Source organism: Haemorhous mexicanus, chromosome 6 (genome assembly GCF_027477595.1).
Source record: "Haemorhous mexicanus isolate bHaeMex1 chromosome 6, bHaeMex1.pri, whole genome shotgun sequence".
Taxonomy (NCBI): Eukaryota; Metazoa; Chordata; class Aves; order Passeriformes; family Fringillidae; genus Haemorhous; species Haemorhous mexicanus.
The window spans coordinates 26,323,515-26,348,405 of NC_082346.1; the positions used below are offsets into that span (position 1 = coordinate 26,323,515).

The 24,891-nt window shown below is 44.2% G+C and overlaps 1 protein-coding gene across 5 annotated transcripts in view; it reads left to right on the forward strand.

The window, feature by feature from the left end:
- The window catches only part of LRP4 (LDL receptor related protein 4), an 81,611-nt gene that overhangs the window by 40,952 nt on the left and 15,768 nt on the right, over positions 1-24,891 (forward strand). For 2 of the 5 annotated variants that reach the window (XM_059849381.1, XM_059849386.1), the window contains exons 3-21: positions 5,441-5,500; positions 8,575-8,691; positions 10,272-10,385; positions 10,830-10,946; positions 13,345-13,473; positions 13,819-13,938; positions 14,070-14,195; positions 16,438-16,563; positions 17,013-17,147; positions 17,312-17,437; positions 18,456-18,686; positions 18,944-19,100; positions 19,427-19,644; positions 20,456-20,632; positions 21,203-21,328; positions 22,037-22,245; positions 22,857-22,938; positions 23,559-23,664; positions 24,442-24,643. In XM_059849381.1, the coding sequence (XP_059705364.1) occupies positions 5,441-5,500; positions 8,575-8,691; positions 10,272-10,385; positions 10,830-10,946; positions 13,345-13,473; positions 13,819-13,938; positions 14,070-14,195; positions 16,438-16,563; positions 17,013-17,147; positions 17,312-17,437; positions 18,456-18,686; positions 18,944-19,100; positions 19,427-19,644; positions 20,456-20,632; positions 21,203-21,328; positions 22,037-22,245; positions 22,857-22,938; positions 23,559-23,664; positions 24,442-24,643 (2,678 nt within the window). The remainder of the gene's footprint in view (positions 1-5,440; positions 5,501-8,574; positions 8,692-10,271; positions 10,386-10,829; positions 10,947-13,344; positions 13,474-13,818; positions 13,939-14,069; positions 14,196-16,437; positions 16,564-17,012; positions 17,148-17,311; positions 17,438-18,455; positions 18,687-18,943; positions 19,101-19,426; positions 19,645-20,455; positions 20,633-21,202; positions 21,329-22,036; positions 22,246-22,856; positions 22,939-23,558; positions 23,665-24,441; positions 24,644-24,891) is intronic. The other 3 variants (XM_059849382.1, XM_059849384.1, XM_059849385.1) reach the window with 3 other exon arrangements.

Genomic DNA, 24,891 nt, shown 5'->3' on the forward strand with positions numbered 1-24,891 from the left:
CATTCTGAATGTGTGTAGCATGACAGAGGTGAGTAGAGAAAGCCTCTTTCCATGGAAACACAAGGAAGTTCCTTTTTTACCTTGTCTCTTTGTATTCCACAGAGCATGGTAGAATGAAGAGCAGAAAAAAAGGCCTGGTGTCATGACACTCCTTTCCTAAAAGTTGCCCTAAAGCTGAAAATTTAAGGCTCCTGTCAGTGGGCATGAGAGAGAAATTTATCTTCCTCTGCTGGATCTTTCTCTAATCTTTCCTGATTTCTGTTGTTGATTACTGTATGGAAAGGAGCTTCCCTAATCTTTTAAGTATTGTCTTAAATAATCTCTTCTTCCTTAAATGTGGGAGATGTCAACCCAGCTTCATGAAAATTTCTTTCCTTCTGAGTTCTTGTTTCTTAAATTTTTTTTTCTTAAAAATTTTTTAAAATTTTGTGAATGTTGAAGATGAGGAAAAGGCTGGGTCAGTGGGCTGAGACCAGTTGTGCGAGGTTCAACAAGGTGAAGTGTCAGATCCTGCCCATGGATCACAACAACCCCAGACAGCTCTACGGGCTGGAAAGCTGCACAGCAGAAAAGGACCTGGGGATGCTGGTCAAAAGCAGCTGAACATGATCCAGTGTATGTGTCCAGGTGACCAAGAAGGCCAATGGCATCCTGGCCTGTATCAGCACTAGTGTGTCCAGCAGGACCAGGGCAGTGATTGTCTCCCTGTGCTTGGCACTGGTGAGGCCACACCTGAAGTGCTGTGTCTGGTTTCAAGCCCCTCTCTACAAGAGAGAGATGTGTGTCCAGAGAAGCACAACTGGGCTGGTGAAGGGTCTAGAAAACATAATAATATATAATTTTATTTATTGACTGGGGTTTAGCCTGGAGAAAAGGAGGGTAGGGCAACCTCATTGCCCTCTACAACTACCTGAGAGGAGGTTGTAGTGAGGTGGGGTCGGTCTCTTCTAGCGTGTCTCAAGTGAAAGTATGAGAGTGAATGGCCCTGAGTTGTACCAGGCATGGTACAGATGGGACATTAGAAAATAACTTTTCACTGAAAGAGTGGTCAGGCTTTGGAATAAGTTGCCCAGGGAGGTGGTGGAGTCATGGTCTCTGGAAGTGTCTAAGAGGTGTCTGGATGTGGCACTTGAGAGTATGGCTTGGGGGTGCTATAGGTTGACTGTTGGACTAGATGGTCTTGAGGGTCTTCTCCAACCTTGATGATTCTGTGATCTTATTCAGGATATAACTTGCTCCATTTATACAGAGTAGTAAAGTGATTCAAGGGGGAAGGACTAGAATAGGAGCTGTCTTTTTAAATATTGCATCCTGGTAGAATAGATACAAAGAGAACTTTTTCAGCTGACAGCCAGCAGTACTTGAAGTGCAATTTAGAGGAAAGGCAAAAGCAGAAATAAAAGTTAACATTTCTGTAACATCCTTTGCCCTATTTCTTAAGTGCATGACTTCAGCACACACATACAAGGTTGCAGTGGAGGAGCCCGAGGAACACTTACTCCTTTAAGCCTGTTATATCTTGCTCTGAGTGGCTGCTCATTATGAATCCAAGTATGATACTATTCTTAGCCTGTAAGAACTAGATCAGCTCTACAGTGTAGGTTTGTGGTAATTGTCTGTGCTGTTTCGTGTCTTGCTTAGTTATTATAGCACCAAACTTTTTTTGCCAGAACAGGTTGCTTGCTAAATCCCTCTCTTCTGCTTGGCATACAGGAGCCTTTTGAAGCTGTACTCATTTGTGGGGTTAACCTTCCTTTTTCTCTGCTTGCTGACTGTGCCAAGCATAAACAGGGCAGCATGAGTGCAAGAGCAAGGGTGGGGCTTGAGCCCCTTGGAACAGCAACTTGAACTTTAAATTGATTTAAGCTTCTCAGGAATCAGCAGTGATGCACACAGTACATGTTGGGTCACTAATTTTTCTTTCCTTCCCTGGCTGTTTGTCTATGACATGCATAAAGTTTCCTGGCTGGAGTGAAATTTTGAGCTTCTCTGTTTTGAAATTGATTTATAATTTTATTTATTGACTGAAATTTTAAAATTCCTTTTAATACAAATACTTAGCTAAAGATTTGGATTATTCTGAAGTCATCCAGCAAGTCCCAGATATACTAAAGGTCTACTTTAAAAATTCCTCAAAAAACTGGGGCTAGTCTTCATGCTGAAGTGGCCCAGTTGTTTTTTCTGACTTATGAACTGCAATCTGCAACCTCTTTATATGGAGTCTTCTGAGATGCTAAAGCTGTTTAGATTCTTTTCCAGCAATTGTATGGATATGCCGCTCTGAGTTTTACAGGCAGGAATTATAATATCAAGTAGATGTCTCTGATTGTCAGAGTGAACAGATGTGTTTGCAGGGAAACCCACCTTTCCACTGATCTGCTGCAAGCTATTTTTAGAGTTACAGGATTTTCTCTTTTCTCCTGTGAATGTCCAGACTTTCCAGAGAAATACATCTGCAACCTTTTTAAAGTGTACTTTTCTTCAGTTTATCATATGCTCATATGTGTACTCTAAGCCAGTACAATGAGAAGAATGAGTTCTGTCTACTTCCTTGGGAAGAGAGGAGGAAAATGGGAAGACATTGGACTTACTGGACTCCTAATAAAGCAAGAAACTGAAACAAGCTGGGGGCTAAGATGAAAATTACTTTAGCAAGTCAAGATTCAGTCTTGCATCTGTGTCTATACAGTACTCTATATATGCTTTAGTAGTTGATTGGAGTTTGCTACTTCTGTATTAATGCAATTTTCTAGCCTTGAATTGGTAATGGTGTAATTTTGGTTAAAGAATAACAGCTTGAAATGCAGTGTGTGGTGTAAAAAAAAAAAAGCAAGATACTTAGTAGTGAGTGGAGTTACAACTGTGAAAAAGAGGAGCAGAGGAGCAGACGTGGGAAACACTCCTTTTGAGAGATATTTTCAGTTTTGAGATAAATTCTTAAAATATGGTGTGTTTTACTTTGTTTGAATTTTAATATTGTGTTGCACACTATAAAACAAATCACGACTTCCTGAGTTGATTCCACTAAATTTTTCCTCAACTGTCACTGTTTCTGCACACCCCAAACACTTTACATTTGTATCAGTATCCTTGGAACATCTGCCTCTCCCATAGGTATTTTCCATTAGTTTTGGGAGAGCCCTGCCTCTGCTTCCCTGTGACAGAAATTGTTCTTGCAAATTTGAAGCCGTGCTGTGATGGAAGCCAATTATTCTGTGACATGTTTGCTTCCTGCTCTGGATCATGTTTACAAGCCAGAGTGCTGTAGTAATAATAGCAATAAGCAACCTGCTAGCTGTCATGCCAGCTCCATAGACTTTGTCTGGTGTCAGCTCTCTGGCTTGCTGACAGTGTCTGCCTTGGAAGCCCTCACTGTACATGCACAGAGTAGTTCAGCTGCCTTCCTGCCTTGTGCCAGCAGAGACTGCTTTGGCCTGTCCCTAACGAAAGCCGCATGCAAGAAGAGGAATGGTTTTCATTCTGCCCTCCTGCACGCCCTTTGAAGTCCTCATGGTGTGAATGAGTCTTACTTCCTGTGGCAAGGGTGAAAGGACAACTGAGTAAACTTGGCCAGAGGACTGATACACAGTTCTGTTTCTCATAAGATACACAGAATGTCCCCATAACCATCTTCCTAGAAGAGCTTTCTTGCTCTGAATTTTGGATCTGTATCATACATAATTACTTGTTACTTGTTGGGACGCAGACTTGCTTGCTTACCTCCTTGCACTGTTGTACAATACTTCTCCATTTGAAGGAACTGAAGAAAAATTTACTTCTTTTACCTTAAAGATTACTGAAAGTGATCTGTTATTCCCATCTCATGGAGAAATCTACACAGTTCCAGTTGGGCTACAGCTCATTCAAGCCCTGTAGAGGATCTACTCCTTGCCAGGCAGGACTATCACTATAACCTGCTCATCAGCCCCACAAGAAAAAATTTTAAGGTGAGGTTAGGAGAAAAATCTCATAGGTCTTCTATTAAAATTAATGGAAATTTTGAAAGAATAATTTTCCTTCTGCCATTCACTTAATCAGGAGCTCAGATGCAAAGGCTCAGGTGAAGCTTTACTTCTAAACTTCAAGTTTTAAAATCTAGGAACTCTTGTCAACAGTTCAGTATTCTATTGAAAACACACCAGTTCTGTATCTGCAACTTTGTCATGTTATTGGGCCTGGAGTATGTATGTTTCCTTTAAAAGGCACCAGAATTAATGCAATGCCCCCTCAGGCAGAGTGCTTGTGATCAAAGGGCTGTGAAAGATTGGATGCTGATAGTCTTTACTTCTTCTTTTTTTTTTTTTTTTCTTTTGACCCACAACATGCTTAAATACAGTTCAGCAGTGCAATAACATTTTATGTTATTCTGGAACGAGATTTTCTAAAATGTTTGTTAGTAAAATGCAATGTCTCCTTTTTCTTCTGAGAGTGGAATAACCTCCTTTATTTTTGTCCCTGGACTTTTTGCCTGCTGTGCTGCAGATCTCAGCAAACAGATCTGTTTGTGGGTATGTGTGTGTTTATACATATGCACGAATATGAACATAGCTGGGGGTCAGGCTGCACTTTTCTAATGTAGGTAGCATGATTTTTTTTTTAAATTGTATTTATGTTTAAAATTGACTTCTCATTCTTCACATGAATGAGAGTTTGTCTAATTAAGCAGCCAGTATTGTTCAAGCCTCTCTGTGTTCCAGAGCTCTGAACACCAGTTGCTTGCTGTCCTTGGGTACAAAGCAACCTGCTTGCCACAGGCAATAGGGAAAAGTGTTCAAAGGACAGTGGGACGTGATTCAGTCTGTGTTTCACCTTATAAACTTCTCTTTTCCCCCACCCTCCCCCTTCTCCTTCTGCTTGGCAATAAAAGAGTGTCCTGTGTAATAGGAGTTGGGAGAGGGGGAGGAATAGCAGGCTTATGATAGACCTAGCTTTGCTGAAACATTGGATGATGTCCAGTGTGACCATGCAGAGGGATGAGCTCAGGGAAATGGTTGGAAGTTCAAAGGCCTTTTTGTATTGCTCACTGTCAGTTGACAGATGTGCTCTCTTTAGCTGTTGCTGCCCAGCCCAGTTCTTCCCACTGGCTCCCCTTTCTTGGGTTTGCTCCCCATCCTGCCTCTGGCTCTGCCTGGGGAGGCAAGTTAGTACCTGTCTGTCTGGGCATTTGCCTGCTTTCAACTCCATCCTGGGACTTGTCTTTGCTCATCTCTCTTAGGGAAATATTGTTTCTTTGCATTGATATGGAGAGATCAAGCTGGAATTGAGCAGAGAAGGGGGGTTGAGGATTAACTGTGTTTACTGTTGGCATAGCCTAATCCTGCTATGAGTACTGGTGAAAGCATCTTACTACAATCTATGATAGCTCTCTTATCAGGGGAAGCGATGCCTATGAAGGACTAGCAGCTGCTTCAGAAAGTAATTAATATCCTTCATTTTACAGGTTGGAGAAGGGGGAAAAAGAGGCAGATCTGTCCCAGGGTCATACATCAATATCAAGATGGTATGAGAATATGGGGATTCAGTTTCTAGTCTTCTTGATGCTAATCCAGCTTGTCCTCCAGCAAGATGAAGAGGTCTTGTTCCACCTCTGTCAGTGAAAAGAGTTCTTGCTGCTTCATTTGTATTTCATGTACCTACCTTGTGACTATGGCTTTTGAAGTTAGCTATGTGAGTAAAAACAATACACTTACCAGACTGTATAGCTGCTCCATTATGTCAGAACAAGACATGGTGGTGGTTGTTTGAATGTCCTTAGTGCAACCTCCTAACTTTTGAATTACCTCTTAACTTCAAATTTCCAAACACTTTGGATGTATTTACAACAGTATTAAACATTCCCTGTGGGCTAGTGATATGGCCTTGGCTCTAAATCTATAGAAATGAAACTCATCAAAATATGAAGTGATAAATGGCCAACAGAAGAGCTGATTCGTAACAACCCTAGGGCAAAGGGCTGTGCAGTGGAACTGGAGCCTGATGTCCTTAGAACTTATAGAAGGAAACTGGAATGTTTTTGTGTAAGCGGTGTGCTTTTTAGTGGAAAGAAGGGATTGGGAGGGCGGAGCTAGGAAAAGGGGGATTAGGAAGATTGCCCCCATGTGAAAGCTGCTCCCAGAATTTCTTGCATTTTCTTTTGAAGCATCTGTTTCTGACCATTATTAGATTCAGGTTACAGGTTTATATGGATCCCTGCCCTGATCCCATTGGCAGTTCCTCTGCTCTATGAGACATCAGCCCTCATTCATTAGTTTGGGTTTTTTGGTCTCAAGTGGATTTGTGGTTTTTCTTCCTCCTTTAAAGTAGAGCTCCTGTAGAAGGAGATTTAATTCCACCCTGCCCCCACTCCAGTGTTTTCTGGGCTAGCACACACTTGCTCTCTGCTAGGGGAAGGGAATTTGGTCCTCCTTTGTATATGGCAGTTTGTGTTTTGCTCTCTTCCCCTGTGCTTGAGGCTTGATTTTTATATCTTGGGGGAGTATGAAATTGGTTGAACTGCTCCCTGTAGGGGTGGAATTTCATTTTATGTCCTTAGCTCATGGAGGGATGCATCAGTTCAGTGGGATAATAGTATCTGCTCTGAACCAGCGCTAATGGCTTAACCCTCTGGGAGCCTGAAGAATTCTCCCCTGGAGATTGAGCATGCAAATTCCCTTCCAGGTGGCTCCTGTGCAGTCCTTTGGTGATTAGTCATGCTAAAGCATATGCTGGGAGGATGGTCTTAGTCCTGAAATTGCAGCTGAGGCCAGGAAAGGTTTTTCTCAGCATGAAGTGTTTGGAAGTTGTTCTTGAGGGAGAGAGATGGGATCTGTGGGACTGATCGTCTGAGTCCAAAAATGTCCTGGTTTTATTTGGAAGCAGAGTTTGGAAAGTGGAGAGTTTTCAACTTCTACCTGCCCTGAGGAAGAAGATGAAACTCCTTCATTTTGCTGCAGCAAACCACAGAAAGTGAAATATAAGGAAGAGGGTCAGTTATTGAAAGATCAGGATGCTGTCAAACCTGTAGAGGGAAAATACAGATTTTTGTGCTTCCCTTTCCTTCATACCCCTCTGGGGCCTAGAAGAAGATACAGCTGGATATGAGATGGATAGATATCTGCATGGGGTAGCCTAGACATGATTGGAAGGACCTTTTCCCAAGGGCCAATGCCAAAGTCTTTGAATGTTGAGGGCAATTAAATCTGCAGTGATGTCCTCAGATACAAAAATGCCTGCCACACTACAGGAACAGCTGAGAAGATGATTTGAATTTGTGGTTAGAAAAATGGATGTTAGACAAAGTCTGAATTTATCTGCCCTAATATATTCTTAGAGAGGGGGGCTTTTAGGACAGGCCCTTGGTGAAAAATGTTGGAGGACTTGCTATGGAGAGCAGTGAATGATTCAGTATGTATAGTCCATGCTTCTTTAACAGGACAATGATGGCAGTCCTGGGCCAAGGGGAAACAGAGAAAAGCTGGAAAAACTGAAAATGTGACTATTTGTTCTCCTTATTAAATCATCCTCCTTTTGTGTGTGGCTGCTGTCTTCACCTTCCTTTTTTACCCACCTCCCTCCACTCTCACTCCCACCTCCAGGAGAGTGTTGGCAGGAAAGGGAGTAGCAGCATAGCAGAAGAGGGCCGGCCTGCCTGGTGACAGATGGGAGTTGCTGTCGGCAGGCTGGGCTGGGATGAAAGGGTTTCAGGCAGTAGCCTTTCTCACCCGTGTCACATCCCCGAGCAAATGCTGTTCTTTGGAGAACACACCTGTCAGGAACAGTCTTGTGCAGCCCCTTGCCTACCACAGCTGGCAGCACTTAAAAGCATGAACCTCTCAGAGTTGAGTGTTCCTCTCATCTGTGGGGGAAAGAACAGGAATGATGTTCCCCCTTGAATTCCAGCTTTGTGGCTCCAGGCCGCTTCAGATGCTGTGGATTTGTGGTTCCACTCCATTGCAAACAGACTCCTGTGTAGACAGGCATCATCCCATGTCTGTCCCCTTCATTCATCCTTTCTGAATAGAAACCTTGGGCAAGCTTGGGACTCTGTTGTCCACACCTGAGGTACAGAAAATTATCCCCTGCAGTGGATTCCTGCTTCTCAGCTTCTCCTTGCAGGTTTCTTAGGCAAAAAAAAAACCTGACAGAGCCCCCATGCTGAAACATACTGTAGCATGTTACTTCATAAAGTCAAAACATTTCTTCTGATAGTTCTCACTCTAAGGAACTTGCTGTGTGATAGAAACAGGATAGACTGCTGTGGGAAGCATGCAGGAAAGATGTTGATGGTTTAACTCTGTTTGTTATAAAACAAGTGCAGTTATGGGAGGACAGCAGGCTCAAGGATGAAAGAGGAAAAAGGAACTCCATGGGGGGAATTGCAACAGCTACTTTATTTTGGAAAGGTCAGTGTTTCTCTGGGGAAGAGAGACTGCCAAGCTACAGACCTACCCTGACCCACCCCCCCCCCAAGGAATAACTTGAAATTTTGTCTTTTGTTTCTAAGAGATTTAGCTCTGCTCCCTCAGGAGGGAAGGAACTTTGTTTTCAGGAAGGAAGCTGGCTGCAGCTCCATGAGGTGTTTCTTTGCTCTTTCAGTGCTGCCCACATGCTCCCCCTTGGACTTCCACTGTGACAATGGGAAATGTATCCGCCGGTCGTGGGTCTGCGATGGAGACAATGACTGTGAGGATGACTCTGATGAGCAGGACTGCCGTAAGTCACGTGTCTAGGGGAAGAGGGTGGGTGCAGTGCCTGCCTGCTGTGACTGGCGAAAGTTGACCCTTTTTATTACAGGAATGTAAGGTTCTATCCACTGAGTTGGACTACTGGCTTGTAATAAGCTATATTCTGCCCATGACAGAGGTGTGTACCTGTAAGCCCTGCTGCCTTGGCACCTGGCTTGCTGTTCAGCTGCCTGTCTTGGGGGAGGGGATGCTTCTCCATCCAGCTGTAGAACCGTTTATGCCCTGCAGCCCTGCTAGTTAATGTCCCATGAAGCACTTCCCTGAGTTGGGCTCTTCATGCCCTCCCCTGTTAGTGGAAACACCTAACCCCTGCCAAATCCTACTGAACTGCCTGTCTGGCTGACTTCCTGTGGCCTCAGGTTCCAGTGTCTGACTTTTCTGCAGGGCTGGCCTGTCACCAACATCCTGTCCCTTCAAACAGGGCTCCTTGAGGAGAGGGAGGTGCTGTAAGGATTCTGCCTACACAGAGTTGTGTGCATGGTGCTCCAGAGTGACTCTGTTGGAGGAACCCCATCTGAAGAAATGTAGAAATAAAGCTTTTGACTGTAAAGTATTCCATGTCCACTGCATGCATGGAAGTTTGTTCACCTTCTGATCAGTATATCCCTGATCTTTGCCTGCCTTTTTGGGCAAAGAACTGGGAAGCAAAGTTCAGGGGTTGACATCCTGTGTGATGCTCTGGAATGCAGGACTAAACTCCGTTTTCCAGTCAATTTGAATATATTCATCAAGGAAAAGATATGTAGGTCTGGGTCTCTTTGGTTTTCTGTTTCTTATAAAAGTTTGAAATGCCCTCATATCTAAGACAACAGTGGAGAAGGGTGTGATCAAAAGATTTAGAGACCAATGAAAGAAGAAAGACAAGGTTCTGTGCATGAGAAATTCCTGGGGGCTTATTCAGGCTAGTGGTAACCATAGGAGGGTTTCTGTTGGACTGGAGTCCTCAGGTGCTAAATTTGCAGTCCTTTTCATTTCCTTACTTGTCTGCAGACAAGCTTCCTTAGGAGACTGGCAAGGAGAGTGGAATGAGCTGCAAATACTGAGGTGTTCACAAGAGGAAGTTCAAATTTTCTCTCTCCCTCTTCAGTGAACATGTCCTTTGCTTTGACATTGGTGTGAAAAGAAGGTGGAAATACAACACTGCTAGCAGTTATCTGTTAAATAATGATAGAGACTATTAACTCATTTAAAAAGAGGTTTGGATTACCTTTTTTCTGTGCAGGGTTATCTTGAGTCTGGCTTGGGACAGTGCTAGAATACATACTGGCATAGGATGGGTGGCTTCATCTCTCTGTTCCAGCTACTTCCTTCAACCTAAACCTCAAGTTTTAGAGCCTGCTGTACTGTTGGTGTGTGAACAGAGTGGAAAAGAGACACTCAAGAAATCTCCCAGTGGCTCTCCTGGTATTTGTTAGGAGAATCAGCTCTCCAGCATCCTTGTTTCCTCGGAGGATGATGTTGCTTGACTTGTAACATGTCACTCATTTGGTGTCCAGCAAGCTAAATCTTCTTGCCTTGCCTTCACCTTACCCTGTTGTGTTCTTGCAGCTCCAAGGGAGTGTGAGGAAGATGAGTTCTCATGTCAGAATGGATACTGCATTCGCAGCCTGTGGCACTGTGATGGTGACAATGACTGTGGGGACAACAGTGATGAGCAGTGTGGTGAGTAAATGTAAATACTGCCCTCACAGTACTTTAAGAGGAGTTGTGCAGAGTCCTGCCTGTGCAATTCTAGGATTCCCAGAACACGGCTAAGGCTCCCAGCTGGCTTTTCTGGGCTGAACTTGTGGGATATTCCATTCCAAGGGTTGGCTGCTTAGGATCTTGGGTTCTGTGGCTTACCTGCCAGGCAAAAAAAAATCACTTGAGACCTTTCATTCCTTGACATGGCATTGTGAATTCCCCTTGGATTCCTGTTGAATCCAGCACTCTCTGTCAGTTCAGTGAACAATGATGGTTTTGCTCGGGCCCTGCCTGATATGGGTATGTATAGTTTAATGAGCAGTCTTGTTTGTGGGTGCCCTAGGAGCTTCAGGAGGATGTTGTGGTGTTTTCCTTGGTACTCTGAGAAAAGCCAAGGCTTTGTTTGCATTGCTGTCTCTGCAGATATGAGAAAGTGCTCAGAGAAGGAGTTCCGTTGCAGTGACGGCAGCTGCATAGCTGAGCACTGGTTCTGTGATGGGGACACAGACTGCAAGGATGGCTCAGATGAAGAGAATTGCCGTAAGTGCTTTTCTTTGTAATCACAGGAAATAGCCCTTTGGACCTGCTCTTGCCTTGGGTTTGGCATGTTTTCTGCAGCAGAGATCAAAAACAACTTAGTTCTGCCTGTACTGGCAACTATGCTACCTTCTGGTGCCTGTCCCAGAGGGCACAAAAGAATGGTGTCTCTCTTGTGTTTACTCACAGGCATACTTCATCTGTGTTTTGCTGCTTCTTTCTTCCCATAGCTGTGACCTTGAATCAGAGCAGGAGGTTTATACTTTACTGAGTATTGCTCTCTATAAAACTGGGGGAGTTGAAGGGCAGCTGGAAGGCGAGAATACTATTCCCTTCTTTTTCCTCTTGTCTGATTCCAGACTGAAATTTTGGAAGTGGAGGGGTACTCTGCTTATTGAAACCACCCTCAGGTACTGCACACTGAAGACACCTCCTACCTGCCCAGTCTCTCTTCACCTAAATGCTTTTTGTAGGATGTTGCCCAACAAGTGACCGATGCTGAAGGAAGAGGGTGGTGTTGATGCATGAGAATCCACAGCAGTTGTTTCCTTCTTCACCTTCACAGGCTTGTAGCAAGTGGGACAGGAGTTTGTGTCCCTTTCTAACCCACACTGCCTCTCTCCTGAGTCTGTGAGCACTGTCCATGTCTCTGGAACTTGCAGTGGTCCCTTCCCCCTCCCTGCTCTCAAAGGCATTTTGCAGAATTTGTTCTAGATAGCAGGAAACTTCAAAAGGCTCTGGGAGGGGGATGAGGGCCGCCAGCTCCTGAAGGGCAGGGGGAGTGGATGCATGGGGAGTTGTCTTTTATCTTTCCAGATAATGAGACTTGGCAGAAAGCCAGGGGCTGCAAACATTTCTAAGCCAGGAAAGGACTCTAAGAGGAAGCCAGCCTCTTTCGCTCTCTGCCTTTCTTGTTCCCTTGCCTGTCACTTCACCGAAGGCCATGAATAGACCCTCAGGAAGGGAAGAGAGATGTTCCAATGTTTCCTCCTGTGGGAGTGCAGGGGCACCCAGAAGTGCTGTCCCTGCTTCTCTGAGCTGAAATGCTATTTCAGTCCTAGTTGGCAGTTGTCTCTATAAGACATTTTAAGTAACTTGCTAAGAAGTTCAGTTTGGCTACCTCCTGTTCTTTTATCTTCATCCATGTGGTTGTCATCTTTTTCTTCTCTACAGTCGTGTTTGTCATTCGTCTGGGACAAGGTGGGATTACACACTTCTTTTTTGTCTGGGTTTTTTATTTTCTTTTTGTTTCTCTTGGGGATGTGTGTGTTATAATTGAATCACACAGCATGATAATTTAAATCACTGATTTAATTTTCTCAAGGAAACTGAAACACTCAGGCTCTTTTGGTGGGGAACACATTAACACACATTTTCATATCCAGCCACTGACACTCACTGAATTAAAGCTCTTAGCTCATGCCTTCAGGCTGTGCCCATTTCTTCAAGATGAACAGGCAGGTGAATTTCACTTCCTAGACTACTCTTTCTTTTCAGTCTTTCTTTTCCTTTTTGTTTAATAGATTTATATTCAGAACTCCTCAGTTGGGAGACTTGTATATCTGAAATGTACAGAGCATTCTCCAAATAGTATGAGAAGAGGTGTCAGATTCTGTTGTGAGGGACTCAAAATATTTTTCATGCCTTCCCACTTAGTGTACTGTTGAACAGAGAGCAGTAGGCAAATCCTTGACCATTAGATTGTTTGGCTTTGCCCGGGGTCATCTCTCTGGCAGTGCTCCTTACTGAATAGACATGGTTGTTTTGGTCAGAGCTTGAGAGGAGAGGGAGGGGGAAATCCTCAAAGGTCAGGTGCTGGCCTGGACACCCTGCTGCTTGTTTGCTTCCTTTGGTCTTTAAGTGCTTATTTTTGTTAAAATTTTAAAGGAATCATTCCCTAGTTTAACCTTGCATTCTGACATGCCTCAGTCCTTAATATAAAGCTATCCCTAAGGTTTCTTTTTTTTCTGTTTTTCAATCTACCTTTTTTCAGATTTATTAAACAATTTTAACACATTTTTGGCACTAAGACATAGTGCTTCAAGCACAAGATGGAAGGTGACACTCTTGGATCCATTTTGAGGCTTTCCCATCAATTCTTCCTTCATATCTTTTTGCTTCTCTAGAATTTAATGGCTTTTGAAAAGTTCCATGTTTATAGCCTAATATCCTATGTAACTTTTTTCAAAATTGTATTTACTGGATCGTCTGCACGAGTCTTTACATATGAATTTAACCTGCTTTTCAATGAAGCAAAACCAGCATTCCTCTCTGTAATACAAATCATGCAGAGATAAGCAGCAATGAATACTTGCCAATCCATTATGGGGCTGAGAAGGTTGCCTCTAAACTAGGCTGTGCCTTGTCACCTCACATATTTTTTCTTTGATTCCCTTGTTAGCATCGGATGTTCCAGCTGCCACCTGCAGCTTGGAGGAGTTCCAGTGTGCATATGGACGCTGCATCTTGGACATCTACCACTGTGATGGTGATGATGACTGTGGGGACTGGTCTGATGAATCTGACTGCTGTAAGTTAGCCCAGGGTGATGTCCTTGTCCAAGAATCGGGGTTGCAAACCTAAATGCATTTTGCATTGGCTGGAGAAGGGGTTACAATGTAGATGGCAATCTAATTGTTCACAGATAAGCTGGCTCCTTCATTATTAGGGGTTTTGTTTAACTCTGGAAAGTGAGAATAGTGATGAGAACTGTGTAGTTCGTACACTTCTGCTTACAAGAATTACTACAGTTTCCAGAAGAAATCTACTCAGGACCAAGTTCCTTAATAATGGAGGGTAATGGTGAAACTGAGGAGCTCTGGGGATTGTTACATTGGTCTGAGTTTGCTCTTTTTGTGTTTTATCATCTCTGCAGCATCTCACCAGCCTTGTCGCTCTGGAGAGTTCATGTGCAACAGTGGCTTGTGCATTAATGCTGGCTGGAGGTGTGATGGCGACTTCGACTGTGATGACCAGTCAGATGAGAGGAACTGCAGTAAGTGCTGGGAACTGGAGGAAACGTTCTGTTTCTGTGGATGCAAAAGAGTGTTTGGGACAGTTAGCTTTGGAATTGGGTCTCTTCTGATCCTTCTTGCTCGTTTGATGTTCCTTTTTTTGGGCCCTCAGCTACATCTATGTGCACAGCTGACCAGTTCCGCTGTAAGTCAGGACGCTGCGTCCGTCTGTCCTGGCGTTGTGATGGGGAAGATGACTGCTCTGACAACAGTGATGAGGAGAACTGTGAGAACACAGGTTTGACCTGCTGCCTTGCTGCTTAATAGCTAATTAAGTTTCCATCCTGATGGTAGTAGGTAGTAAAGTCTCTTTTGAATTGCTTCAGGGACTTCAGCCTAGAGTTTCTGTTGTTCCCAGAGAATGGGAGCTGTAGGCTGTCTTATATGCTTGCCAACTTGTGCAGATCTGTGTGCTTACACTAACTTAGGTGAAAGTATTTTCTGGTCAAGTATCTTCCTGTCTTGTCTTTGCACTGTGAATTACTACAGAGCTCTGGGACAATTCCATTCAGACTTGGAAACATCCATAATGTACCAAGTTGCTACCTTTGTCACATGGGCTATACTAACTTATGCCTTCTAAGTAGTTCTGGATAGCTTTCCTGTTGCATTGTGAAGTTGCTGAACAATTCTAGCAGACAGTGGAATCAGGAAGGACATTTAGTGGAAGAGAATAACCAAACCTTTGTTTTAGAGGATTAAGGGCATCAACTTCCCCCTTAGATATTTGCTCAGGAGTTACTCTTTCTAGTATTCATTTCACATATTGCTATTCTTTTGTGTGATAGTGGTTATGGGGAGCAGGAGGGTTTTAACACACCCTAGTGTTATGGTAGGATTCAAGAAATGTCTAGAATCTTCTTTTTCCTTAAAGTCTTCAGGATGCCTATAGGTTTTGTTGAGGACTAGATTGTGTTGGTCCATGAATTCATCCAAGTGAGTGCAGCCCAGCTATGTGTACTGATCCTTCTGCATGAGTGTATTCTCAACAGTGGTTTTAGGGGTGACAAAATGGATCTGTGAAAATGTACCTCTTGTTTTGGGACTGTAGAGGGGTGGAGAGTGGCTGTTCTATGAGGACAGCTGAGCTCAGAGGACCTGGAGAGGCACACTTTGTGGTCGCTTGAGAGCAGCTGCTCTCAATTGGTCAGCTGTTGTGAGCGTCAGTGTGGTGATCCTGGAAAAAGCAATTGTACTTAAAGACAAGCTGGTAACCCTGTTTCCTCATCCTGATAACAAAGGTATTTAGAGGTACTGAAAGTAGCCAAGTCAAACTTCCAGAGCCATTGACATTCACTCTCCATATCAAACGAAACACAAGGTACAGTTACTGTAAGGTTAGTTGTGCAGTTCTACGTTAGGTCTGTGGTGAAAATTAAACTGGTTTTTCCAGGAAGTGTACTCGCTCATCTAAACGACATGGTATGGTGTCCCAATGTCTGTAGCAAGAGTTAAAATCCTCTTGGCTTTAGAGTGGAGATATATTTTTATTGGCCATAGAGAAGATTCCTAAAATACTAGGCAATCAGCTGGTGTAAGGATCTTTATGTTCAATATGACAAATGAAGTCCAAGTTTCAGAATCCTTCATTTACAGTATTCCTGTGCTCTGAAACGTGAATCTGCATGTTGTCTGGTTTTATGTTCCCATTTGGTGTGTCTGTAGTTCTTAACTGTACTTGTTAATCTCACAACTACCCTTTTCCACACTGTTTACAGGCAGTCTGCCAATCTGATTGTTTTTCTGCTGGTAACTGTATTGTCCTATTATCTTTGTAAGATTATCAGAGGGTGATGATTTAGGGACCGCTAATCAAGTTAGCTCAAGAAGTACAAGTAAGAGGCAATAGGACAGTGCAATTATTGCTGAAGAAACAATTTGGCAAAGTCCCTACAAACAGTATTACTTTGCTTACAAGAATTCTGTACAGTTTCCTTGCCAGCAGCAGAAGTTGAAGCGTGTAGGTCATGTGAAATCCTGTTGCCTGAGCTCAGATGTCAGGGATGCATGTAAATCTCATTCCAAGTCCATCAAAGTACAGCTAGGGCTAGACAAGATGTTTCTTCCTAGGCAGGCTTAAGATCCATAGCTCTGCTGGTGTGACAGATCAGATTATTAAAGTGAGGAAACTGATTCCTCCTTTGCACATGCTGAGTAGAGTTGTGGATACTGAAACCAAAGGGAGCTAAGCCAGGACCTTCCCGTCATTCTAGGAGAAACCAGTCGCATGAACTTCACAGTAAAGTGACAGTGGACTCAGACTGGCAGAGAGTTTGCAGACCTCCAAATCAGCATAAAAGTATGCAGAGCAGTAAGGACTGCTAGATGAGCTGAATTCAAAGGAAGAGGAAGTAATATATTTGTGCTCATATGAAAAGTTTGTAATAAATCTTGGAAAATGTTCTGTATTCTTTTCTTCACCATGACTATTTTTCCATCAGTAAGCTGTGATGTGCTACTCTCCCCTTCTTCTATTGCAGGCACCCCTCAGTGTGCCCCAGACCAGTTCCTGTGTGGGAACGGGCGTTGTATTGGCCAGAGGAAGCTGTGCAATGGAGCAAATGATTGTGGAGATGGCAGTGATGAGAGCCCACATCAAAACTGCCGTAAGTCCTCCCAAGTTCAGTCTTAGACATAAATGGAGGCCCATTAATGTGTGGGAGTCTGTCTGGTGTTACTGAAGGGTGTGTGTAGGAAAGAAAGTCTGAGCTGTGATAATGGGAGCGAGTTAAAGATGGAGGAAAAAAACCTTGTTGGTTTTGTCAATTAAAGACTGCACACAAGGAATGATGGGGAAAAGATTATGATCTCAGATATCACCATTTGTCTGCAGAGACACTGAATCCTAAAAACATATTAATCTGAGCTCTGTTGTCCTGTTCAGTTTTGGCCTGCAGAGGAGAACTCTGGCTGCAAAGAGGAAGCTTCCAGCACAGCTTGTGTCCTCCCCCTCTTGTTGAGCCTGCTTTGAAGGGTGACTGCTGCCTAACAGCTGAAGGCAAGAGCAGCTGCCTTGTGGTTTCTGCTCAGTTATCTTCACATGTTTCTTCCGCAGGTCCAAGAACAGGGGAGGAGAATTGCAATGTCAACAATGGTGGCTGTGCTCAGAAATGCCAGATGGTGCGAGGGGTGGTGCAGTGCACTTGCCACACAGGTTACAGGCTCCTGGAAGATGGCCGATCGTGCCAAGGTGGGTTTTTGGAGCAAGAGCCTCCTCCCCGCTGCTTTGGTGTGTTTGAAATTAGTGGCTGTGATAGGGTGAAAATCAGAGTATGAAAGCAGATGCAATCTGTCAGGGAGATTTTCGGGTTTGTTGATGATCTATCTAATGCTAACTTTCTCTGTAACATGCAGATGTGAATGAATGTGCTGAGGAAGGCTACTGCAGCCAAGGCTGTACCAACAGTGAAGGAGGCTTTCAATGCTGGTGTGAGCAAGGCTATGAGCTGCGACCTGACAAACGTAGCTGCAAAGCTCTAGGTAAAGGGGAGTTCAATCCAACAATACAGCTGGTGTGTGTCTGTTGGTCCAGTTCTCATAATGATGTCTTTAGTGCTTCACTGGCAGCATTGTGCTGTTCACCAAACAAAAATGTGAAGGAAAGGAGGTACTTGGATTTGTGTTTGATATGCCCATGCTGTTGATAAATGTTTGTGAAAATTTTGTGTGATTTTGACCATGGAGAGAGGTACTACAGTTTCCTTTTCCCTGCCAGGGAGACAGCCCTTGCCTTTTCTTCTGACACAGAACCTGGGACAAAACAAGCTTTCTGTCTCTGTTCAGGAAGTGTCTTAGCCTTTCCAATGAGTGAGGTTGTATCACAACTCCTCATGGTTTGACCCTTAATTCTGGTCACCAATCCTGAATGCTGTGAATGGCTGCTGTATGGACATCGGCTGGGTTTTTTTAAAGATAGCTATACACCTCTTTAACTTTATTCCTCCTCTAAAGTAAGAGCTGAGGAATTAGAAATTTCACTTAAAGACTTTAGATTTCATTAGGAATTCGCCTAGTGATATCCATAAAGGATGTTGATATTTTGGGGATTTTTTTTTGCATTGGAAATACCTGCTGAGTTTATATCTGGCTGAGGCAGATTTCACCTGTGTCCTGTCTGTAGTAGAAGGTGTAGTAGAGCATGTGTGTTTGCATGGCTAGGAAATGCATATAGGAAAAAGAAACTCTAGTCCAGCTGTTAAGCAGCTGTCCAGTGATATGGTTTCAGAGGCTGAGGGGAGGCAGGCTTAGGTAGGACCTGGAATGATTGCTTCTTGCATAGTTAATATTTGCCAGAAGGTTTAAAACTGCTCATCTTTGAGTTAGGACTGTGTATAGAGGATGTAAAACCAGCTCTCTGAAGTCTTTTGCACTTGAGGGGGTTGATTTCTGCTGCCAGTACTGCAAAACTCAGTTCTGGGACTTGATGCAGAGGGATGGTAGGCAGGACCCAGTCAAATGCTGTCAAATGCTCCAGTGCTGTCTTCCTGTATATTCTTAGGGCCAGAGCCCGTGCTGCTCTTTGCCAATCGAATTGATATCCGACAAGTGCTGCCTCATCGCTCTGAGTATACGCTGCTCCTGAACAACCTGGAAAATGCCATTGCCCTTGATTTCCACCACAGCAAGGAGCTGGTGTTCTGGTCTGATGTCACGCTTGATCGCATCATGAGGGCCAATCTGAATGGTAGCAATGTGGAAGAGGTGGTTTCCACAGGGCTGGAGAGCCCAGGTGCGTTACTGCAAAAAAGGCAATGGTATAGGGTGGGTGAGTGGAGGAAAGTGGGGACCCAGCATTCAGAACAAAGTGCATCTCTCTGAGGAAGCCTATGGGTTGGATGGAATGGGTGTTAGGTGAGTGTTGCCCTGGAGTTAATCTTGGCTCGCAGGGGAAGAAACTGGGCCTCTTCTGAGGTGGACAGAGAAAGGAACTATTTTTCTGTGCAGATCCATGGTTTCATTTTGTGCTTAATTCTGTCTTGTACAAAGGTGGACTTGCTATTGATTGGATCCATGACAAATTATACTGGACAGACTCTGGGACATCTCGAATTGAGGTAGCAAACTTGGATGGCACTCACAGGAAAGTGCTTTTGTGGCAGAACCTGGAGAAGCCCCGAGCAATTGCCCTACATCCTATGGAGGGGTGAGTGAAAATATGAGAAACCAGGGGGAAACCCCAGTGAGGTCTCCATGTAAGTGCTTTTTGTTGAACATAAAACCTCATTCTTGGTTGCAAAGATTACCTCAAGACTCAAGTCTTGAGTTGGCACTGACAGTTTGGGGAACCTGGCAATGTTGGGACCCTTCAGAGCCTTAATCCTGCTGTGGGCCCTTCAGCTTTCAGCAGGCTGTGACCCAGTCTCATGCTCAAGGTCACAGACAGATGATGCTCTGCCCTGATAGGGAGTGCTGCTGGGTGCAGTTATGTGGGCCACAAGTTTTCTAGCTGTCTCTCCCTGTCTCCTCCAGTACTATCTACTGGACTGACTGGGGCAACACTCCCCGCATTGAGTATTCCAACATGGATGGCTCTAATCGGCGCATTATTGCGGATACACACCTCTTCTGGCCCAATGGACTGACCATTGACTATGCAGGACATCGAATGTACTGGGTGGATGCCAAACATCATGTCATTGAGAGGGCTGACCTTGATGGACGCAATAGGAAGGCTGTTATTAGCCAAGGTAAGTAACAGGCTTTCTCCAGGGAGTGCTTTCTGCAGTAAAGACCACAGAGTAGCACAGTGTTGATCTGAGTTTGAGACACTGGCTCCTGCATCTGTGCTTGTCTGCTCTTGTGAGACTCCACCTGGAATGCTGCATCCATCTCTGGGGCTCCAAACATAAGAAGAACATGGAACTGTTGGAGGAAGTCTAGAGGAGGGCCACAAAGTGGATAAGAGGATTGGTGCACTCCCCTACAAAGGCTGGAAAGAAAGTTGGGGCTGTTCAGCCTCGAGAGGAGAAGGTTGTATGGAGACCTCATTGCAACCTTCCAGTATCTGCAGAGAACCTGCCAGGAAGCAGGAAGGGGACTCTTGATCAGGAACTGTAGTGTTAGGACAAGGAGTACTGGATACAAATTAAAAGAGGGGAAATTCAGGTGAGGTATTAGGAAGACATTTTTCACTTATGAGGATGGTGAAGTGGTGGAACAGGTTGCCCAGGGAGGTTGCGAATGCCCCAGCCCTGGCGCTGTTCAAAGCCAGGTTGGATAAAGCCTTAGGCAACCTGGTCTAGTGAGAGGTGTCTCTTCCTGCCTATGGTGGGGAGATTGGGACTAGATGATCTTTAAAGTCCATTCCAGCCTCCTAATGTTCTATCTATGATTATAGGACAGCAGAGAGGAATTGTCTGTTAAATTAGCGTAAAGTGTATTTGAGCAGGTTGAGTGTGGTGAAGCCTAAGGGGCAGTGAAAAGAGCTTTCCCTTGTCTCCCTGCTAGCCTGAGTTATGTTAGATGTGATCATATTCCTGTATCGGATGTCTATTGCAGGGCTCCCACACCCATTTGCTATCACTGTGTTTGAGGACAGTCTGTACTGGACAGACTGGCACACCAAGAGCATCAACAGTGCGAACAAATTCACAGGCAAGAACCAGGAGATCATCCGCAACAAACTCCACTTCCCTATGGACATCCACACGCTGCATCCTCAGCGTCAGCCGGCAGGTAACTGCAGAGAGGGTAGAAACTCGTTTGAGCCAGTAGAAGACCCGGAGCCACCCACTCCCAGTAAAGCCGGGAGATGACATCCTGAACCCAGCATGTGGACACACCCCACCCTGTGCCCGGGGCTGTGGCAGAACTTGCTCCACCGCCCACTTGTTCACTTGTTGAGGTCGCTGGGCCGGTACATCGGCGTGTACCTTGAGTGTTACCGCAGCTCCCCCTGCTGACACCGGGGGTGGACGCCTTTCAGTAGGAAGTGCCTGGGGCTTGTTTACGCAAGAGAAGTTTTGGGATGGGGAAAAGTCCTAAGTGGACGTTGTAATGACTGACATCTTCCTTACTCCTCTTCAGTTGCCATTATCTGCTCTTGAAGTGCATTGAGTTAAATGTTCATTTTAAAATTGAGCCTAAAAATTGAGTTAGTGCTTTAGTTTATATGTTTCCTTATTTTCAGTTAACTTCTGGGTTGGGAAGTTATATCCATGTGGCCATGGCACCTCAACTAGTGTTTTTCCTCATTTCTTTACTCTTTGCTTTATGTGTGGTTGCTCTTGTCTTTGGCTACTTGAGCAGGGAGAAACCGTTGTGGGGACAACAACGGAGGCTGCACTCACCTCTGCCTGCCGAGCAGCAAGGATTACACCTGCGCCTGCCCCACGGGCTTCCGCAAGACCAGCAGCCATGCCTGTGCCCAGAGTAAGTGAGGTGGGACCACGTGCTCAGATGTTCAGTGGGTGGCAGAGGGCTGGCAGTGAGACTAAGCATCAGCAGTATTTGCTTCCAAGGAAATGTAGCTGGATAGACTGAGGTAGAAGTATTAAGGGTCCTGCCAGAGGATGCTTCACCTCTTTGATACATTCCCCTGTTCTGTATTCTCACTGCCCTCATGAGGCTTCATGGGTGGGGGTGCAGACAAATTCCACCCTTTGTCCTTATTTCAGGGCTGCAGTTGGGACCATGCTACCTGGCACAGCTGATTGTTTTTCTAAAATTCTCATAATGATTGTGTCAGTGATGAACAAAAAATTCAGTCCTCGTCATTGCCACATTTCTCTTAGTTTGCAACTATGTGAAAGAATTTGACCAACTATCTCCCAGATTCTCAAGAGCTATTTTAAAATAGCTGTTTGATTCGGAGGGATGTCTGTGCCATCCTTTGAAGAATATGGTTGCCCTTGTTCCCTCAGCATAGGTTACACCCCAGGAGAGAGCTCACAACCACTCTGACCCCACCTTGCCTATCCTCTCCCAGTGGTATTTTGCTTCCAGTAAAAAAAAAAGACCAAAGGCCAGTGAGAGATGATGTAGGTAGTTAAGGTTGTGGTTGTAGCAGGGAATTGTCTGTCTATCACTTTATTGTTAAACTTAGAGAAATTAAAAGAAGACCTTTCGACCTTTGATCAGGTCTTGACAAGTTCCTGCTTTTTGCCCGAAGGATGGACATCCGTCGGATCAGCTTTGACACAGATGACCTGTCAGATGATGTCATCCCCCTTGCTGATGTTCGCAGTGCTGTGGCTCTAGATTGGGACTCAAAGGATGACTATGTCTACTGGACAGATGTTAGCACTGACTCAATCAGCCGAGCGAAATGGGATGGATCGAACCAGGAGGTACGGTGTTCACTGTGTGTGGAGGTCATCTGGCCAGGAGACTCCTTGAGCATCAGATTTGAAGCCACTGGGATACACTGGCTTTTTAAGGCACTGCAGTTCATGTTGGATCTTGTGTTCATTAGTTTGCCTCGTTCTGACAAACTAATGAGGTCACTGCACACTTCATAAACAATTGGGTGTATGGAGAGCCTTGAATGGAGACATGAAGCATGGTGATTTGTGGGCTTTGTTCAATCCCTTTGTTGTAGCCCTAGAATCTGAAAGGAAGAAGTGTTAAATCCTCTATTACGTTCTACGTTTGGAACGAGGATCATGCTCTTTGGAAATGGTTTCTGCACACACTTCTAGGCTGATGGTGCTATAAATGAGGCAAAGAGAGTTCAAAGTTTGGATTTGCAGTTTGTACAGGCACCAAAAAAGTAGAAGTTTCTCCAAATAAAAGCCTTGTTTGGACTTCAAAGTCCTTAATGTTCTCTCTTGTATGGCATTGCTCTGCTCAGGCTTTTGCCTTTTGCAAGTTAACATTGTGAATAGGTAGTGCATTGGACAAGTACTTTCTCCCTAAGGTCTAATTTCACTAAAGATTTTTTCTTTATGTTTTCATTTAGGTTGTGGTGGACACCAGCCTGGAAAGTCCAGCTGGACTTGCAATTGACTGGGTCACCAACAAACTATACTGGACTGATGCAGGTACTGGGATCCTCTGCTTTACATAGACTTCCGTCTTCCTTATTAGTCATGAAAACTGAAAATCAGCTGGGTAGTTCTGTCTGTTTCATTCCAAATTTGTCTGATTTCTGTGTAGCAGAAAGATGGAGTTTCATGTCATGTGCTTCTAACTGAGTGTGAATTGAGGCACAACCCTTAGTTTAATTCTCTTTGCAGTATCCCCAGTACTAATTCTACAAAAGCATTCATCACTGTTGTCTTGCTGCTGGGCTTGTGATTGTGTACATTTATGTATCTTCCAACAGTGTATCTTGGGGTGCAGCAGGTCATACTTGGAGCATGTTCCCTGCTGGAGAGTCATAGTTAAGAGAGATGTAAGGAAGATTATTCTTTTCTAGCTGTTCTCTCATGGCATGGGGGTTTAGGTAAGAGGTGGATTATATACAGGACTCCATATCAGTGACAGCCACAGAGGTGACTTTAGAGGATGGAGAGTGACACTTTAAGCCAGAGTTCTTACCTATCTTCCAGCTAAGAATACAGATGAGTATGGGAGAAGAATGCATTGTTGTATGGAGGTTTTTTGCCTTAGCTCTTGCAATTCCAATTTCATATGTTATTTTCTCTCTTGACTTTTGTAGGAACAGATCGGATAGAGGTGTCCAATACAGATGGGACTATGAGAACAGTTCTAATATGGGAGAACCTAGACAGACCTAGAGATATTGTGGTGGACCCTGTTGGAGGGTAAGAGAGTCTTTCTTCTGGGATGACATAACAATTCTTGCATGTCTAAAGTCTAAAGACTTTCTGATTCTTTGGTTTTGTACAATTTTCTTTCTCACTGGTGCCATTGTTCTACAACCTGCTAGTGACTGAAACTAGAGATGTGATTTTAGATGCTAATAGAACAAGATAAGCAGAGGTAATTGCCTGTTGTGCTGTGGAGCTTACTGGCTGGTATTTTCATTTGTTTGTCCTGGGGATGTAATAACTAAGGATGTGGTACAAAAAATGTTGAGAATGGGGCCATTTAGATATTTTCTATTTCTCTGTGAATTTGTGTTCAAGCTCCCTGCTTATTGACTTGAGTTTCAGTCAGAAGGATGTTCTCAGACCTTTTGGAGGTGGGGATAGGGTGGGTAGGAAAAAGCTCGCCAGCCATTGCTTTAGAGGTGTTGAATGAAAGAGCACTATTCTTTCCTTGAGTGGATTACTAGAAGACAAATGCAGCAAAAATGTAAAGGGCTAGTGGTGTACATTGCTAAATCATCAGTTAATTTTTAGACTTTGACCTATTTTCTTGAATATTTTTCCTACACATTGTAATTAGGCCAGCCCATGGGCAGTAGAAGGTATATAAATTTGAGTATGATCTTAGGTACATTACAGGAACCCAAGGCTGGACACGAGTACACTAATACTTTAATGCTTCTTCCTGCTAGAGCCTGAAGGCACCAGACTTGCTTGCTTCTCTGGCAGTGAAAAATGTGGGCATTCACTTCTATCTGGGCTTCTTCTTAGGTTCATGTACTGGACTGACTGGGGAGCTAACCCAAAAATTGAACGTGCTGGGATGGATGCCTCAAACCGCTTGGTGATCATTTCCTCCAACCTGACATGGCCCAATGGCTTGGCCATTGACTACGAGTCACAGCGCTTGTACTGGGCAGACGCAGGCATGAAGACCATCGAGTATGCCAGTCTGGATGGAAGCCACAGGAAGGTAAGGAAGCCATCTTTGAGGAGCAGGTCTGGGAGTCTGAACACAAAGGGATGATGGTTCCTGCCTCTTTTTCCAATGGAAAGGAAAATTTACAAATCAAAGTACACAGTGGCTTTCACTGAGAGAAAATAACTCCTTTTCAATTTGAAATTGTGTGAGGGAAGTTTGAGGGCTAAGGTTGCCTCATCATTCTCTTTTTGCTGTGATTGTATGTTATGATGTTGAGAGGGAACAAGGGAAGCCTCTTC